We start from the raw sequence: 17,611 nt of genomic DNA, 5'->3' as shown, positions 1-17,611 counted from the left end.
CAAAGGAAGTGGCCTGTGTAGAAACGGCCTAAGAGCCCAGTAAGCAGTGGAAGTTTTGGTAGTGCTGCTAGAAAATACTGAACTGCCATGATTTGGGAAATTCTCTGGTTCGACACCAGTCAGGTCCTGAGGGAGCCAAACTGGAGAGGTTCAACCTGTAGTAAGTTTAGGGAGTCTGGGGTTCAGCTTGGCACTACCTGGCCTGAAATTCTATTGATAATTTTGCTTTGGTCTATACCAGTACTGAAAGATGCCTCATTAGCATCTTTCGCTCCATGTATTAGCATGCGGAAGTGGTCTGTGTAGAAATGGCCACAGCGTTCTGTTCTATTATTTAGCTCTGATTTATCCCTAACAGCCAGGATTGGTGGCTGTAAAAAAAACTTTAAGGGACCATGGGAAATTTAGCCGCATCCGTAATAAATGGGCATCTGGCTAACTAAAATCATGCCAGACCATGAATATTGCCAGACAAGAGTGCTGGACTAGAGAGGTTCAATCTGTAGTCCTTTGTTGAAGAGCTGGAATATTTAAAAAAATATTCCATTAGAAATTATCTCACTGATGACACTTAATTTTCTATTCTTTTCCACCTTGATTTTTAGGGAAATTTTGAAAAAAAAATTTACCCAATTGTAGAGAGTTTATGCTGTTATTCCTCTTTTGAAGTCGAACAATTCTGTGACATCATAATTGGTTGCTCTAGATATGATTGATGTCACAAAGGCCAACCACATCATCAAATTAGACTGTAATCACGTTAGATTTCTCAAACTATCTAGGGCTAGTCAGTTCTTGAACAGAGGACAAAGTAGGTGATGCAGGAAGTGATACTGTTTCCTCTACAGTAACAGAGAGTTAGACGTGTTAGTGTGTATCCTGACAAATAAAAAAAAGCAGTCATGTAGCACTTTACATACTAATAAATTACTCTGTTAATTTGTTAGTCTTTGAAGTGCTCTTTTTTTTTTTTTTTTAAAAAAGTCACTAAATATCCCACAGCACTTATGGAAAAAGCAGCAGTGGTAACAACATTATCCTAGCCAATTTTCAGCATGGCTAATATTCTGCGCATCTGAAGTTTCTATTAAATCTGGTAACACTTGTCTCTTCCTATCCTTAAATGATATGCTGCACTGCTGAAGAGGTACTGTGCGTTTCCACCACAGAGATGGGTGAAATATCTCCCCCTGCTCATATGCTTTTGTATATAGTGACATAACAGAAGTTATGTATATGTAATACATATACTACCAAAGACTTCTGAAATCATGTGGGATTAGAGATACTGTATAAGACCTTAAGTATATTAGGAATTTGTGACAATTTCAACAACTGACAGCCAGACACTGATGTAGCTGTGAGAGTGAAAACCTCAAGTGTAGAAAAGAAAGCTGTAATTCACACTGCTGAAACATCCTCGGTTTTTGAGCAAGGGCATGCTCCATGGGAGCAAATTACAGTTTTCCTAATGTATACTTAAGCTTTCACCCAAATTAGCTACATAAGTACAGACCACCACCAACTGAACTCCCCAACACAATTTAAAACACATTATGATTTCAGTTTGGCTGCATCCACACCAGCAAGTTCTTTCGAAAAAGTTTTCTAAAGAAGGGGGCTCGTTCAAAAATCCCATGGAGGGTCTACACAAAAAAACATTCTTTTGAAGGTAAATCAAAAGAACGCAGCACTCCTTTTGAAAGCGCTCTTCCACTCCTGTTTCAGGAAGAGCATCTTCTTTCAAAAGAAAATGCATGTAGATGCTCCGCAGGACCTTTTCTTTGGAAAGAGCAGTCCTCATGGCACCCGATTTTTCAATCCCTAGCCCGTTGTTTCGAAAGAGCAGGGGCTGTGGAGACACACTGTTTCAAAAGAGCAGATCACTCTTTCGATCTGCGTTTTTGCATGTGTATGCACTCTTTTGAAAGAGATCTTCCAGAAGGGCATCTTTTGAAAGAGCTTTATAGTATAGACGTAGCCTTTGGGAAGATGCATCAAATAAATTTCCTAGGCAAAGATATTGTTTTCATACAAAAGTCTTTTGAAATCCACACTGGAGGAAGGCATATGAAATAGAAGAATTTTCGGTTTCCCAGAAATCCCATGCAACTAAGTATTAGCATGATGGTGATTGCACATTTTAAACTATTGTGTCACTTCCTTTGAGACAGGCTGAATACAGCTGACAAGTGAGATCATTCATGGGCCTCAAGAAAGGGTGTGAAGGACTGAAAGTGACCAAGTCACTTTCTTCACATGTGGTTTCAGACCACAGCAAAATTCAACATTGAAAAAAGCAGTAACTCTCCTCTCAAAAAACTTATTTCATCTATTGGCATGTCTACACTAGAAAACTACTCCAGAGTAACTGAAATTGTATTATTAACTCCTGAAATAAGTAAACCAAAATAAGTATTATTCACCATGGAAAGCAGGTGTACTAACTTGCAAATAAGCAACCCATTATTTCAAAGTAATGGGCATGGTGGCGTGGGGCCTTACTTCAAAATTAAACTCTAGTGTATACCAGATCTATGAGTTGTAGTTGCAGTTTTCCATGCTAGTCAAGTCAGGTCTTGAGTAGTGGTAATAACACTAAAGTGGTGGGTTCAAGCCCCATCTAGGCCACTAGACAATCCTACACAAGCACTTTGGTGAAAGTAATAGCTCAGTAGTTAGAGCACTGGCCTTGTTAAACCAGGGGTTGAGAGTTTGATTCTTGTTAGGGCCTCATATGTATTTCATAATAATTACTTTCTTGTACCTAGAGACAGATTAGATAGGCATCTCTCAGGGATGATGCAGATGGTGCTAGGTCCTCCTGTGTGTGCAGGGGACTGCATTAGAGGACCTCTCAAGTTCCCTTTCAGTTCTATGATTCTACTCTATTCTATTGTTGGTTTTAAAAGGGGCTTACTCCCTGTAGCATATATTTCTATTAGTTTAACATAAGATGACTAACAAAATAGAAAAACTAAAGAAAACTACAGTAATATTTACAAACTGATTTGGAGAAATTAATCTAATATTTTATCCGGCAGTAAGAAAAAGCATTACTGATAGATAGGAAAATGAGTTTCAGCTAATAAGGTTAATGTGATAAGTGCATATTTAAGAACTTAAATTTTTTCAACCTTTTTATACATGTACTCTAACACAACTCTTTAGTTATAGATTCACAGACTTCAAGGCCACAGGATCATCTAGTCTGACCGCCTACAGAACACAGGATATAAAACTTTCCCAGAATAATTCCAAATGCACATCTTTTAGAAATACCGAATGGACCATGTGTTTTATACTAACACACATTGGCTTAAACGCAAGAAAGGAAAATTTGTAATTCAACACACTTTCAGTCTTCATTGTACATTATAAAGCAGCAAAACAATATAAAACAAATTCCTCACCAGGTTAATAGAGCAGATGGCCAATTAAAATGGTAAAAGTTCACTTTCAGAGTGGCTCAGCAATAAGGCCAACAGACTACTGTTTTATCAAAAGAAAGAAATCAAAAATACCTATAAATTTCAGGATGTATTTTGGCCTCAACTGCTTTAGAAAAAAATTCTCATTAATTTTAATTAATAAAGTGATTATTTGGCAAGAAAAAGTAAAAATTAAAAAAATATAAAGCATCTGAAATTTAAAGTGGAACTCAGGGCTGTCAAATATGATCAATCATGAGGTTTAAAATACAGGCCTGATAAATTGCAGTTTTAATTGCTCTGTTAAACAATAATAGACTATTATTTATTTAAATATTTTGGATGCTTTCTTTATTTTCAAATATATTAATTTCAGTTACAACACAGAATGAGTGTGCAGTACTGATAAATTCATTCCACTCAATGATGATCCAAATCAGTGCAGATCATTGTATGTTCACTTTCATCATCCAAGTCAGATGCCACCAACAAAAGGTTGATATTCTTTTTCAGTGCTTCAGGTTCTGTTGTTTCCACATCAAAGCTGCTCTTGTAAGGCTACTGACAGCACGTTCCATGCCCTGTCCTCCTCAGATTTGCCATGCACTTCATATTCTTACACAAGGGGGTCAAAAAGTCATAGCCTGTGCCTTTTTTGCCCCCTCCCCCAAGCCAATTTCAGTACCAGCAAGTACCACCTGACAATTTTTAACAGGAATAAGGGGGAAATTCTTATCACACCTGAATTCTGCTTTTCCTGATACTATTTCCATATTAATGACAACAAATATTAGTATGAATATATCTTGTTCTTTATAAAGATCTTGTTAAATTAATTAACATAATTTATAATATATTACTTAGTAACTTCTTTTGCTCAGAAGTCAATATATTGCTTGTAAATTTGGAAAAATAGCATTTCATTTGACTAGCTTTAAATTTCCTGATTTTTGGCTTCACAGAGCAACCATTCTTTCACAGCTATTACGGAAGACAAAGGCCTATTTAGCTATCTTGTCTATTCACTACAACCAGCTAAAACAGATCCGCAGTACTGAGTAAAGAGGAGAAAATACCAGATCCATTCTCATTACATCCTTTGTTATTTCATATGCTACTATTACATTAAGACAAAGAGTTCTGTTACCTGCTCTTTATTGTTACTGTTCAACAGGCCAGGTTTCTTTTTCTTTTTAACAGGGCTTGTAGATGCATCTTGCGGGGAGTGGCCATTGGAAGAGTGTGGAGGGCTGGGAAACTTCCTCTTTTGTGCTGTGCGTTCAGCAGAACCAGGATCTATAATATAGTAACACAGTTAGTCCATAATACACTCTCCGAAATATCTGCTGAAAATGAATGTCATTAAGACCTACATAGCTCTGCAGTTTGTATTTCTTTACTGTTTCACTGAACAGAGCACTATTTCTCAGTCTCTTTTCAACAAGTGGTTGATAAAACTAGTAAGTGGGACATAGTTATGCAATGCCATACATGCTGTTAGAAAGCTCTGTTTCAGAATGAAACGAAAAATAAATTTTTCTTACTGTTATGAGTAATTCTGAAGTAAAGAGCATACAAAGACACATAACAGTAACTGTTCTTTACTAGAGTTGTATTTGACGTTTAAGAAGCAGAAATACAATATTTGTAATTTTGATGGCACTAGGTCAATGGGAACCAGATGCTATAAAGACAAAGGAGGGGAAAAACAGAAGTCACACATTCATGTGTGGTAAATGAGCAGTCCAGATAGCTTTCTCTCTATTTCAATAAACTGACACTTTTGACCTAAAACAATGTCACCTCTCTCTTTGGTCCCTAAAATAAGTTATAAATATTCCTCCAAATAGTAATATTTGTCCATTTCCAACATATATCATTTCAAGATCTCAAAACATTTGCAAACTAAGGATGTAAAATCCAATTTAATTGGTTATCCTGTTGAAGAATAGCATTAACCAGTTAATGAATTAAAGTGGGAGTGGGTGGCCAGGTTGGAGCAGCCTCCCCAGTTGCCACTATCCCCTCCAGTGGCATGCTGGGGTTGGGGCTGCTCTGGCTGGACTGGAGCATCGGTGTCCACAGCAGTCCCACTGGGACTGGAACAACCACCGGCTCATAGGGGAGACATTCCAACCCATAATGGCTAACCGATTAAACATAAGCATCCCTATTCAAACTTGAATTTTTAACATTACATGACTGCTGCTGAAGGATCTATTAAATAAGCCACAACTAAGACATCAATTAGCTTGTCCAACATCATTCAAGTCTGGGGCAGAAACAAATTATAAAACCTTGACTTTCTTCTCTCACCATTACATTGTCTCTCAAACAAATTTCCTCTTACTGATCTTCTTCAAACTACTTAAATTTGTATCCTGTGAAAACCAAGCAAAAATATGGAGGGTTTGGGAACAGGGATTCAGCCCACTCTCCTGCCCCCACTCAAAACCAAAAGAACCTCCATGATTAATACCTATCTAGTCAGCCACCAAGACAGCCTTCTTTCTCCCATTAAAAAATAAACTAACCAACCATCAACAAATGAGGCCTCCCACATGATTTTAGGCATTATCACTTCTCCATGGAAAAATTAGCTAATAGGTTTGATATTCTCAACAGACCTGTTAGAACAACTTTTGAACTTCTTAGGGTTTTTATTCATGGATTCTATTTATATATTTGATTAATATCTTTAAGAGGAATTATGTATAATCTAGACAAGAAACTATTTAAATTGTCGCTTATGAGAAAGGACTGAGAGTGATTCAGAAAAATAGTGGGGGGAAACAGTGTTTTGACTGTTTTTTTCTTGTTAACAAAATGAATTGATTTCTAATGAACATAAAAAGTTTGGCTACGTTACAAGAATTTACTGACATAATTAGGTAATCAACTGTAGTAGACAATCAACTCTCACTGAGTAGTCTTGACGAACCAAAGATGAATGCTAATCACTTAACAGGCTTAATTTAAACACCTGCTTAAATTTTCGTTGAACTCTGTAAATGAACAAACAGAACAGAAACTCTGAAACAAACAAAAAAAATAAAACTAAAAATGTTTGGGAGAATTTTCCCATCGCTCTCTACAGTCAGATCTCACTACACTAGTGAAGCTGAACGATGGTAGAGGATTTGTACAGAGGAACTTACAGCAGTGTGAAAAAGCTTCATGTAGACAATATGGCCTATGTTTAATACTGGGAATTAAATCTTGATGTGCAATGAGAGTGCAGATCATTGTCAAAAAGCTAGTACATTTTTGCCTATTTATTTTTTTAAATGTCACTGAAAAAGATCATGTGGTTTGTCTACCATCAGCAGACTAGACAAAAAACATAGAACAGCTTCCAATCAGCTACAAAAGTCATCTGCCTCAGAAAGTTACAGACAATTCCTAATGTAATTCAACATTCTTGGCCACTAGCCCAGTCAAAATTACATACAGAATCTTAACACAGCTGCTGGTCTCAGGAAACCAAGAGATTGAGAAAAAAATACTCAGGGGCTGAAGCAACTAAATTTGCTCATTGTGCAATTTCAGGAAATACTCCAGCAAAAACTGTACTACTGGCCAAAAGTAAGTCTCACACAGGGATGTACTTGGAAAAATGCATGCAAATCACAAGCTTGTGGAAGAGTATAAACAACTAATTAGGGGAAATGGAACAGTGGACTAAGAAGGTGTGTGCGCAAGCCCAGACATATTTACAAAAACACCAACAGAATCCACATCAATTTGCCATGAACCATTCTCAGCTAGGGTCAGTAGTACAACAGTAGTACAACAGACTATGATTGGCTGATCAACTGAGCCAGAAGAGAATGATGATAGTGAATTGTTGGAACTTCCAATAAGCTAATTTAAATATGTCTTCTAATGTTAGAGGCAGCACAGCAGAAAGTGATTATCTGGAATTTTTGACACAGGGCAATTATTTCGGAAGACACATACAGTGAATTTCCCAAGAGGTCCACACGCACTGTAGCACATCTCAAGCCAGTGATTATGAATCAGCAATATGGTGACATAAAGTAACAATTAAAATAAAACCACCACAAACAAAAATAAGAAAATCAGATGAAGAGAGGTACAATCAAGGACCCAAGGCAATAGAGCAAGTCAGTTAGGAACAGAGACTAAGTGCCTCCCAGCCGTAAATACGCTCCCACCGTATTACATAAAATTTAGAACAGCTGAGCTCTATACAGAAACCGTTTATAAGAAAATCTGATGGTGATACCTATAGTTAAGGCTGCCTGAGACCTATCATGAAAAGTGCATGTTTTCAGTTTCAACTTTTAATAATGTGTCCTGATTTTTTATGCCATGTGCCTACCTCAGCCTCCACAGTTTTAATATAACCAATTCCAACAACAAAACTTGGCGCGGTGGGGGGTGGAGGACAGAGAATTTGCGGAAGCAGAGAAATAAAGGAATTCGGGAAGATGGGTAAGGGAACAAGGTTGGGACAGGCTAAGGGAAACAAGGTACGAAAGTGGTCAGGCTTGGGGAAGGCCAAGGAATGGGGTCAGAAAGGTCTGAAACCCACAGGGCACATTCACTTCCAGAACCTAAAATAGAACCCAAGATTCCACAGTCTCTTAGTCCTCTGATCACAAGCAAATACCTGTAAAACCTGTTGGCCAAACATGATTAATTCCCTGTTGGCCTAGATAGCCACTGACACAAGTTGAACCTCTCTAATCCATTACTCTCTCGTCTGGCAACATTCATAATCCAGCATGATTTTAGTTAGCCATATGACCACTTATCATGGGTGTGGCCAAGTTTCCCATCGTCCCATAAAGTTTGTTTACAGCCACCAGTCCCAGCTCTCAGAGTTCTGTGCTGTTATTTAGCTGTAATTAACCTCTAAATGTCTTCCAAGAACCCAGTAAGCAGTGGAAGTGTTGGTAATACTGCTAAACAATATTGATCTCTCGTTGCCTGGCAAATTATCTTGTACGACACCAGTCAGGTCCTGAGGGTACTGGACTAAAGAGGTTCAACGAATAGTTTATTAGTGTTACCAGTTACACCGTTAGTTCAAGTAGCAGAGTTCTGTGCTGTGGCTCTAAATGTTCTAACTCAACATGGAAATCAGTATGGGTCCACATTATAGAGATTTTGCTATTTTAGTTTGCTGATTTGAAAATCTGGAAGATGATATCTAAAAAAAAAAATCTAACAAGTACGGTCACAAAGTCCAACAAATATTCACAAATGTCAGAACTAAGAATAACTGCCTTTGCACTATGAAACAATCACTAATTACATATGCACATACAATTTTCATAATGGGACTTATGCTTCATTCATTCAGTACACAAGATAAATGCTCATCAAATAACTCAGAGTGAAGGAAACTGTGGTCTTTAGAACCCATTCTGTGCAGTGAATGAGGAAAGGGTCTCAAAGAGAAAATAGGAAGTGAGCATGTAATTAAATATTATATCATAACATTTACAGGGCAGTCAAATTATGGTTGCACAGGTGATCTTAATTCTGGCATTTCTTAACTTTTGAATGCTTCACTTCACATTCTTTAAACATTCTAGAGATGTAGTTGGGAATAGACACTGTTATACACCCTTCTAAACTCTCTCATTAAACCCACTTTTAGTTTTTCATTCAGTTAGTGTTAATTACTCTGTAATGTTGCCTATGCTGGCATAGGTGCTACAAATTTCTCCTCAGTCATCCACTGGAGAATGACTGAAATCAAATGTGTTATACTAAAAGTGACCATCTGTCCCATTTTGGTTGGGACAGCCCCGTATTTCAGGTGCCAGCAAGGCAACCCAATTTATTTTAAAAAAGGGGATAATTGCCCCTACTTGCACAGGGGAGCAGCTGGTGCCTGGTTTCTAACTCCCCCCAGCACAAGGAAGCCAGGAGCCACACTAGTGTGGCTGCCGACCCATTCCCAGCACCCCTAGACATGGGGCAGCCCGGGAGGTCCCCCAGTGGGGCAGCAGCCCCGTTCCTGGCACACCAAGATGTGGGGCAGGCAGGGAGCTGCACTTGCTTGGCAGCCAGAGCCAGGGAGCTGCCCCCACCAGGGTGTCCCATATTTGGGCTAGGGAAATATGGTCACCTTAGTTATACCTGAAGGTCAAAACCATTATTTCAATATGCTATTGTGTAGCTGAATGACAAGTGAACTGCACACCCATGAGACAGAACAAAAGAATACTTAACCCTGAAGGATTAATGATGAATGAAAAGTTATGACCCTGGTATTCGGCATAATGGACGGTTCAATTTGGAGAGGAAGACCTCACAGAGAATGGGTAGATGATACAGTAGACTGGTGAAGAGCTCGTCTATAGAAACTAAGCCACTCCATGCTGGACAGGGAAAGGTGGAAGGAAACAGTGAAGGAGGTATCAGACACCTACGGGCACTGAGCCCATGGTGGTTGTTGATGATGATGATGAACAACCTAATCTTTATGATTACTTATATGCCCAATTTTGCATAATAGTAATCCAGATTGATCGGACAAATTATGATGGTAAAACAAGGCGGTTTAACCTGCTGAGGGAACTAAATTATAAAACAGAAGATCAGGTCTGCTCGTTTTGCACCATAGAGTTTCAGTGGAAGTTATGTCTTCCTCAGTGTTCTACACATCACTGAGCACCACTTTATCACCACTCAACAACAATCACCCTTGCACCAATGAAGGTCAATAATAAAACTACAGTTGACCTCAATGTGAGCAAGTGCTGATGTTAAAAAAAAAAAAAAAAAAGTGTGATTTCTTCTTGGTTTTCACATGATGCTCACCCAAAATCAAGTCCTCTCTCACTCTCTCACAGAGTTACTTACTTCCATAAATGGTGTTCAGGATGTGTTGTTCATATCCATTCCAATGTAGATGTGTGCACACGTGTGTGCTCAGCTGATGGAATATATTTCCCCTAGCTGATAGCTGTGGGGTTGGAGCAGTGCCCTCTGGATTGGCAGACACCCAGTATAGGCACTGCCTGCCCGCCCCCACTCAGTTCCTTCTTGCCAGCTCCTCCAACAGTGGGGAAAGGTGGGAGAGTTTTGGAATGGACATGGACAACATCTCTCTAAAAACACCAGTTATAGAAGTAACTGCCTTTTCTTCTTCAAGTGACTGTTCATATGCATTGCAACATAGGTCATCCAGGAACAGAAACAACTGAATATTGTGCCTGTGGAGGAAGGTTGCAACCACTGTCATGAACTTGGTGAAAACCCTTGGAGACATTGACAGGGTTCTGAAGTGACAGTGTCCCACCCCCATTCACCACAAACCTGCAGAACCTCCTGTGGGGAGGATAGATAGTGATGTGAAAATACACATCCTCTAAATCAAGAGCTGCAAACAAGTCCCCCAGATCCAACAATGGGATAATGAGCCCCTGAGAGACCATGTAGAACTTGATCTTTTTTACAAACTTGTTCAGTCCTCACAGGTCCTTGATGGGCCTCATTCCCCATTTTGATTTCTGGATTAGGAAATAGTGGGAATATAACCCCTGGCCCCTGAATTGTTGGGGAACCTCCTCTATTGCCCCCGATAAAGAAGGAACAGTCTCCTGCCTGAGCAGACTCTTATAAGGTGTCCCTGAAGAGGGCTAGGAAAGGACGTTTAAAAGAGAAGAACGAACTGAATTGGAGAACATGTCCCCTTTTCACCATGCAAAGGGCCCACCAGTCCACCCTTATACAGCACCAAGCATGGTAGAACAGGGATAGGCTAAATGAAAAAATAGGGCATGTTGGATCTATAATGGGGTGTGGTTTGGCGCTCTCAACTACACCCTCAAAAGTTGAACTTAGGCCCCAATGGCAACTTCTGCTGCCCTTGGCTGGGTTGACGGGAACGTCTCCTGCTGCTCTGACCTCTTTGCCTATTCTGATTCCTAGGCTTCTAGGGAATTGCCTCAGGGGAGAGCGAGGAGTAAAATGCCTGCATTGTCTTGCAGGGGTATGAAGGCTCAGCGACTGCAAGGTAGCCCTGGAGTCTTTAAAGACTACGGAGCCTATCATCATTCTTCTCAAGAAGGTTGGCCCCTTGAAGGGTAAGTCCTGAATGGCCAGCTGTACTTCATATAGAAAAGCAGACACCTGAAGCTATGCACCCCTTCTCATGGCCATACCTGATGCCATGACCTTTGCTGCCACATCAGCAGTGTCCAAGGCAGCCTGAAAAAGTGCACAGGAAATAGGCTTGTTCTTGTCTACTGAGGCCATAAATTCAGGCTTGGCATCTGGGGAGGCAAGCAGCTCTGAACTTGGGAGAGGAAGGAAGCCATGTTAAAGGAGTATCTGCTCACGAGAGCTTGTTGATTTGGTACACTCAGCTGTAGCCCACCTCCCCCACCCCCCTAATTGAACAAACTTTTCTATCATAAAGGTCAAAGCGCTTCACCTCTCTATTTTTGGGCGAGGGCCTCTGGGTCTCTCCCTGTGACTAGCCACATCCACAACCAGGGAGATGGAGAGCCGGGGTGGAGTGGGGTGAGGTGGTAAAGAGGTATTCGTGCCCTGTAGAAGGGACACAACAGCTCCTCTAATTTTTCTTTGCTGTGGGCTGGGCTGATGCCGGGGTCTGCCACACTGCCTTGCCCGTCTCCGCAATAGTATTAGTAAGAGGCAACACCACCCTCGTAGGTCCCAAGGAGGACAAGATATTATCACTGGGTCAGCTTCACTCTTCACCTCCTCTGCCTACACCCCTAGGCCTTGGGCCACCTGTTGGAGCAAGTGCTGGAGAACCCTAATGTCCTCCGAGACCAGGGAGGCAGAAGACCCCACTACTCCTTCATCCAAAGAAGGCAAGGACGATGTACCATCTATGGCACCCGCAAGGTCTGGTGCATCTGCCCTCTGGCCTGATGGGAATAACAACTTCAACACCTGCCTCACTGACGTTGAGTCCACAGAGGTTGGTGCTGAGCCATGCACTGCAAAAGGAGCAGCCATGGCTGAAAATGCCAATGGGAACCCACCAGACATCACCGGTGCCTGTATGGGTGGTGCCATGGTGGATGGCACAAAGTGTCTAAACCACCAGGGCCAATGACTATGACGGCGCCAAGGTGACTGACAGTACTGACAAGGACAGTGCTGTAGGAGGCAGCTATTCTAGTGAACCATCCTGCAGAGGAGCTCCCAGCAATGCTGACTGTGCCAAGCACGGTACCAGAGGACCTGCTGATGCCAACAAGGGAATCCAGGATGAAGGGTGAAGAAATTCATGGTACATCCATGAAGTCCAGAATGGCTACTGCAGAGCTGGCTGCCAGTTTGCTGTCCACTGTCCCAGTGCAGAGCACGCAGCAACTTCTTCTGTACAAAGAGCAAGCAGTCCTACTCCTACAAGAACTGAAGAAAGAGGACTCAGACTACGAGCCTGAGGATTCTGAAGCTGAAGACCAATGTGTTACCAGCCCTGAGGCCATCCACGTGCACAATGGATGGGACGGTGCTGGCACCCGGGTCACTGGTGGAGACATCAGAATGGGCAGACGTTTCAGCATGCAGGGCTTGCTCAGTCACCCGCCTCCAAGACATGTTGCTCCTCGGTGGACAGAAAGGCACTGTGATCTGAAGGAAGCTCTGCACTGCCCAAAATGCTTCTGGTGTAGAAGGCAGTTGTGGGGATCGAGGTCTGGATCTCCAGACTGGCACTGAAGCCTGACCATCCATGGCCTCTCCTTGGTGCTCCTCCTCTGATATCGCCTGGGAATTTTCCCTGCACTTAGAAGCTGCAGGAGAACAGCTCCTGTTCTGCCTTTTCTTTTTGTGAGGCACCAGGGACTGAGACTTGTGTCTCCGAGAAGGCTCAGCTACGAGGCCTTGTCCATTGTGCCAGGTTCCCTTTTCCTTTGTTGACGCCACGGCCAAGCTCAGTGCCAGTGCACTCCACACTGAAAAAGACATGGTCAGCCTTGAGGACAGGAATTTCTTGGGTGGGAGAGCTGCCTCCATCAACAGCACTTTGAGGCACTGCGCAGACTTTGAACCCTGGTGACCCTCCCATGCCCCAGCGCCGAGGTCTCAAGGAGGGGGAACAACCTTACTACTTGGAGTCTGACTATCAATACTAGTAACAATGGAACTACTAAAACCTAATTAGAACTCTTTACAGATAAGGCCTAGCAGCTACAAACTAACCAAGAAGATTGCTCACATGAGCACAAGGAATTTCCAGCAACTGATGCCATGGCAAGAAGAAACTGAGCAGGCGGCAGGTCGGGCGGTGCCTATATTGGACACCATATCAGAACCACTCCAGGGGAGGCCACTCTGACCCAACAGCTATTGGGTAGAGGAAAAAAATCTTCCAGCCAGTGAAAACGTGTGCATGCACACCTACATTGGAATGCACATGAATAATCACTCCAAGAAGTCATATTACCAGCATGTCCTAATCAGCACTGTCAGGGCTTGCCTACATAGAACAAGGGTTCCTACACCATTACTAGTGTGGGCTACATATGAAGCTTTATGTATTATGTGGGCCACATCCACATAATAGATATACTACCTGCATGGCCATGAGTATGTCACATGGGCAAAGGCACCATTTCAAGAGGGCAGTAGCTGTGCCAATTGGGATGTCACTTGCTCTTCTTTCATGTGATGCCAGCTCTTGTTTATATAAAATTTTACTGTGATCATGAGGCTCATTCAGTTACTTCATGGATATCACATTTGTCTTACAGAAAGGGTTCAAGAGTTAAGGGATGCACCTAACAGTTGGGAGACCCGTGAAATGTACTTGTGCAAGTTACTTCAGGACATGGATTTTTAAAGAAATGTAGGGACTGCTATGTTTGATCATGAATGAGATTTTGCCTCCAAAGGGCCTGAATCCCTTTTGAAATTATATTTAGGCTCCTAAATCAGGTAGGCACTGAAATTCTGAATGAAACAACAACACAAATATCTTTTAAAATACAGGTCCAATCTCTCTCTGTCTCAGCAGGAATTGGTGAAATGTGAATAGCAGCACTGGTACACAAGGGCAGTATAAGATAAATACATTAAAGACTGTGAGGTGCTCAAATACTACAGTGATCGGGAGCAACTGAACACTTGAGAATGATAAAGAGAATCTCAGCTAGCAACATGTATACATTTTATATACTGAATTAATTTATGACTGGACAGTTCTGCTAGACTTAAAGGTGACCAGCAAACAGGTAAAAAATTGGTTAGATAGAATTGTGTGTGTGAGACAGACTGCAAACACTCTTTAACAAAGAATGAATGGACATAGAATGGACATCAAAAATCCCCAAACACACAACCCTGTCAGCCAGCGCTTTAATGGAGTGGGCCATTCTGTTCAAGACCTGAAAGTTTGTGTTCTACTGAAAAGGAACTTTAACAACCGTCTACAGAATGAATTCTCAGAACTAATATTCATATTCAAATTCAACACATTAAGAAGTGGTTTGAACAGGGACAGCAATTATGTGACCCACTATAAGCACTCATTTACATACTTAGACATTTTATCTAACTCAACTCCCCCCAGCCCGCCCCCCGCTCTTCTGATTTGCCAACCTTGATAACAATTTTTGGACCTCTGTGCTTTACATATTGAGTCTGTTCTGGTAAGACAGTGATCTGAAGAAGTGGGTCTGTCCCATGAAAGCTCATCACCTAATAAATTATTCTGTTAGTCTTTAAACTGCTACATGACTGCTTTTTTGTTTTGTGTGAGAGAAAGGGAGAAAGACTGCTGAATGATCAGTCCTCTCTCCCAAGTGGCCACCTGGAAGAACCTCTAGTTGACTTGGAACCAGTTAAATTAAATTCACAAGAGAAAGAAAGTAGAGGAACTGAGAGGGAAAGAAAACCTACTAGTTGCGAAAGTTTAAACCTTTTTTTCCTTAAGACTTGTCAATTACCTACTTGTAACTGTACCGGGTATTATACTGCAAACAGTTGCTGTTGTGAATGTATTTTGTCATTTTATCTCATCCCTTCCTAGATTACCTTGGAAACAAGATGGGCCCGCTCCTTAGAAACTTCTTCTGAAATGTTAGCCTATATTTATTTTCACATATATATTCACAGAAACAAGAACTAAAGGAGAATAGTAGAAAACAATCCATAAATTACTACTCTGATTAAATAGATCATTTCTTCCCTTTTTTTTTTTATTATTTTCATTCTTCTCTTAATTCCATCCAGTTTTGGTGTGTTCTTACCAGTCAAAGATGCTAGACAAGTTATATCGTATGATTTTATAAGTTAAGTTACAGTTTTTAATTAAGAGTTAAGACTCCTGGATATGTAAGTCCTCTGTCCACAAACAAATACAGCATAAGCAACACTAATTCAAGCTCCCTTATGCTTCATTCTAACACTGAGAGAACCCCCTTATAGATAGAGAGGTGGTTCAAGTTAAATGACCATTTAATCCTTCCCTCAATGCTGAACTGATAGGGATCAGAAGAGTTAATTTTGCCTTTGTAAAATACAATGCATGTCATGAGAGGCTAATTCCTTAGATTGCTCACAAACACTTGCCCTGCTTTTGAATACATAAAGTGTCATTTACTCCATAATGTACAAATCTCATGTATTCATATGCTCTCATCAAAAAGTACAAAGCAGTATAGTAAGGGTCTTTTCAATTTATGTCATGGGTGTGACAGGTCTGGCATGATGCTAAGCAATGTTTTGATCTTCAGGAGCCATTCAGCTACTGTAATGAACCCTCATGCATAACCAGCACAATTCTTCCTACAAGGAACAGAGCCCTAACTTCAGTCAGATGTCCTAGCAGTAGAGGGATCAGATGATCATGCTCGTGGAGTCAAAACTTCATGTGCCTGGATTCAAAAGGTAAATTTCCTGCCAAATTATAGCAAATTTATTGACAGCTACACATATCTTGCAGTGGAAGAATACTAGATAACTAGAATACTAGGTTACTGACAGAGTTTAACTTTTACTTCTTAAGAGTACTTGCACAGGTTGATGTCACTGAATAAACAGGACCAAATGAATTGCTCGAAGAAACACATCTCTGTATTTGTGGAGTATTTTCTCTTCTCAATTAGCTTGCCTGTCTCCCTTCTTCAGGGTGGCCAACCCACAGCTCTCGAGTTGCATGCAACTCTTTGATCAATGACTTCTTGCCATCACTCCACACATGCACCACAGGGTCTGAAGTGAGAAGCTCATGGTGGAGGTGGCAGCAGCTCCAGTGAGTCCAAGCACAATGGGCACTGGGTTAGAGCAGGAAGTGCAGGGTTGGGGGTGCTTGGCTCTGGGGGAGAGGTGGGGCATTGGGTTAAAGAGGGGAAGCTGAGAATGCCTGGCTCTGGGGGAGGAAAGAGAGACTGGGTTTGAGCAGCAGGGCCTCAGAGTACCTGGCTCTGGGGGAGGGCATTGAGCCACATATTATATAAATTTACCTATATATAGATTGCTTTATAGAAATATAAAAATAAATATATAAATATGTCTTTTTATATGCTATCCACAGCTATTTCGGCTTAGTCTCTAACTGGTTTGTCACCCCTGCCCAAGTTTCAGTGCCCATTGTTAAGGTATCTGGAAACTCAGTCTTAGACTGCTTCTAAGCTTCGCTAAGTAAACTGAAAAAGTCACAGCAAACCCTTAAAAGCCAAGGATATCTTGTCCAGTTACACAACACTGTATACAGAAGCAACAATCTCTTCAATTTAGCCAATACTGCTAAGAACTACTAATCTGTTACAGTAACAAACCCTTTCCATTTCACATCAGAACACTGTTACAAAGAGAAAATGAAGTCTAGACGAAGTTGCTACGTTGCTAGACCACCTTCTCCTATTTCCATAGCACTGTCTATATTGGCACTTACGTTGGTGTAACTCATGTCACTGAGGAGGTAGTCAGGGGCTAACCTACCCTAGCAGCCAGTTCACCTGCCCCCTATGACTGTAAGCCCTCTAGTACAGGCAAAGCCCTCATCTCATCTCCCATCATTCCTCGCCACTCAAGAGAGGCGGTGTGGGAGGTTAACAGGACAAACTCTCTCGTCAACTTCCCTTACTCCTCGTGACTGTCAAGCACTCAGCATTCGATCTAGTATGTCCCTGCTAGGCCCACTAAATCAAACTCTGGAGCATCCACTCTCTAGTAAGTATAGAGAAGCTTTCAACTTCCACACACTTGGCTAT

General features: G+C 41.3%; 1 protein-coding gene across 4 annotated transcripts in view; it reads right to left on the bottom strand.

Moving 5' to 3' along the window:
• Positions 1 to 17,611, bottom strand: part of ZMYND8 (zinc finger MYND-type containing 8) — a 97,964-nt gene that overhangs the window by 64,849 nt on the left and 15,504 nt on the right. For 3 of the 4 annotated variants that reach the window (XR_012647834.1, XM_075011320.1, XM_075011321.1), the window contains exon 3: positions 4,579 to 4,727. Coding sequence is in view for 2 of the 4 variants with exons in the window: in XM_075011320.1 (XP_074867421.1) it covers positions 4,579 to 4,727 (149 nt within the window). In the remaining 2 variants the exon portion in view is untranslated. Of the gene's footprint in view, positions 1 to 4,578; positions 4,728 to 17,611 lie in introns of those variants that run through there. The other variant, XM_075011322.1, reaches the window with a different exon arrangement.

The sequence above is a fragment of the Carettochelys insculpta genome, chromosome 17 (genome assembly GCF_033958435.1).
Source record: "Carettochelys insculpta isolate YL-2023 chromosome 17, ASM3395843v1, whole genome shotgun sequence".
Classification (NCBI taxonomy): Eukaryota; Metazoa; Chordata; order Testudines; family Carettochelyidae; genus Carettochelys; species Carettochelys insculpta.
Note: the sequence above shows the minus strand (reverse complement) of the source record. Positions and strands in the feature narration are given on the sequence as shown.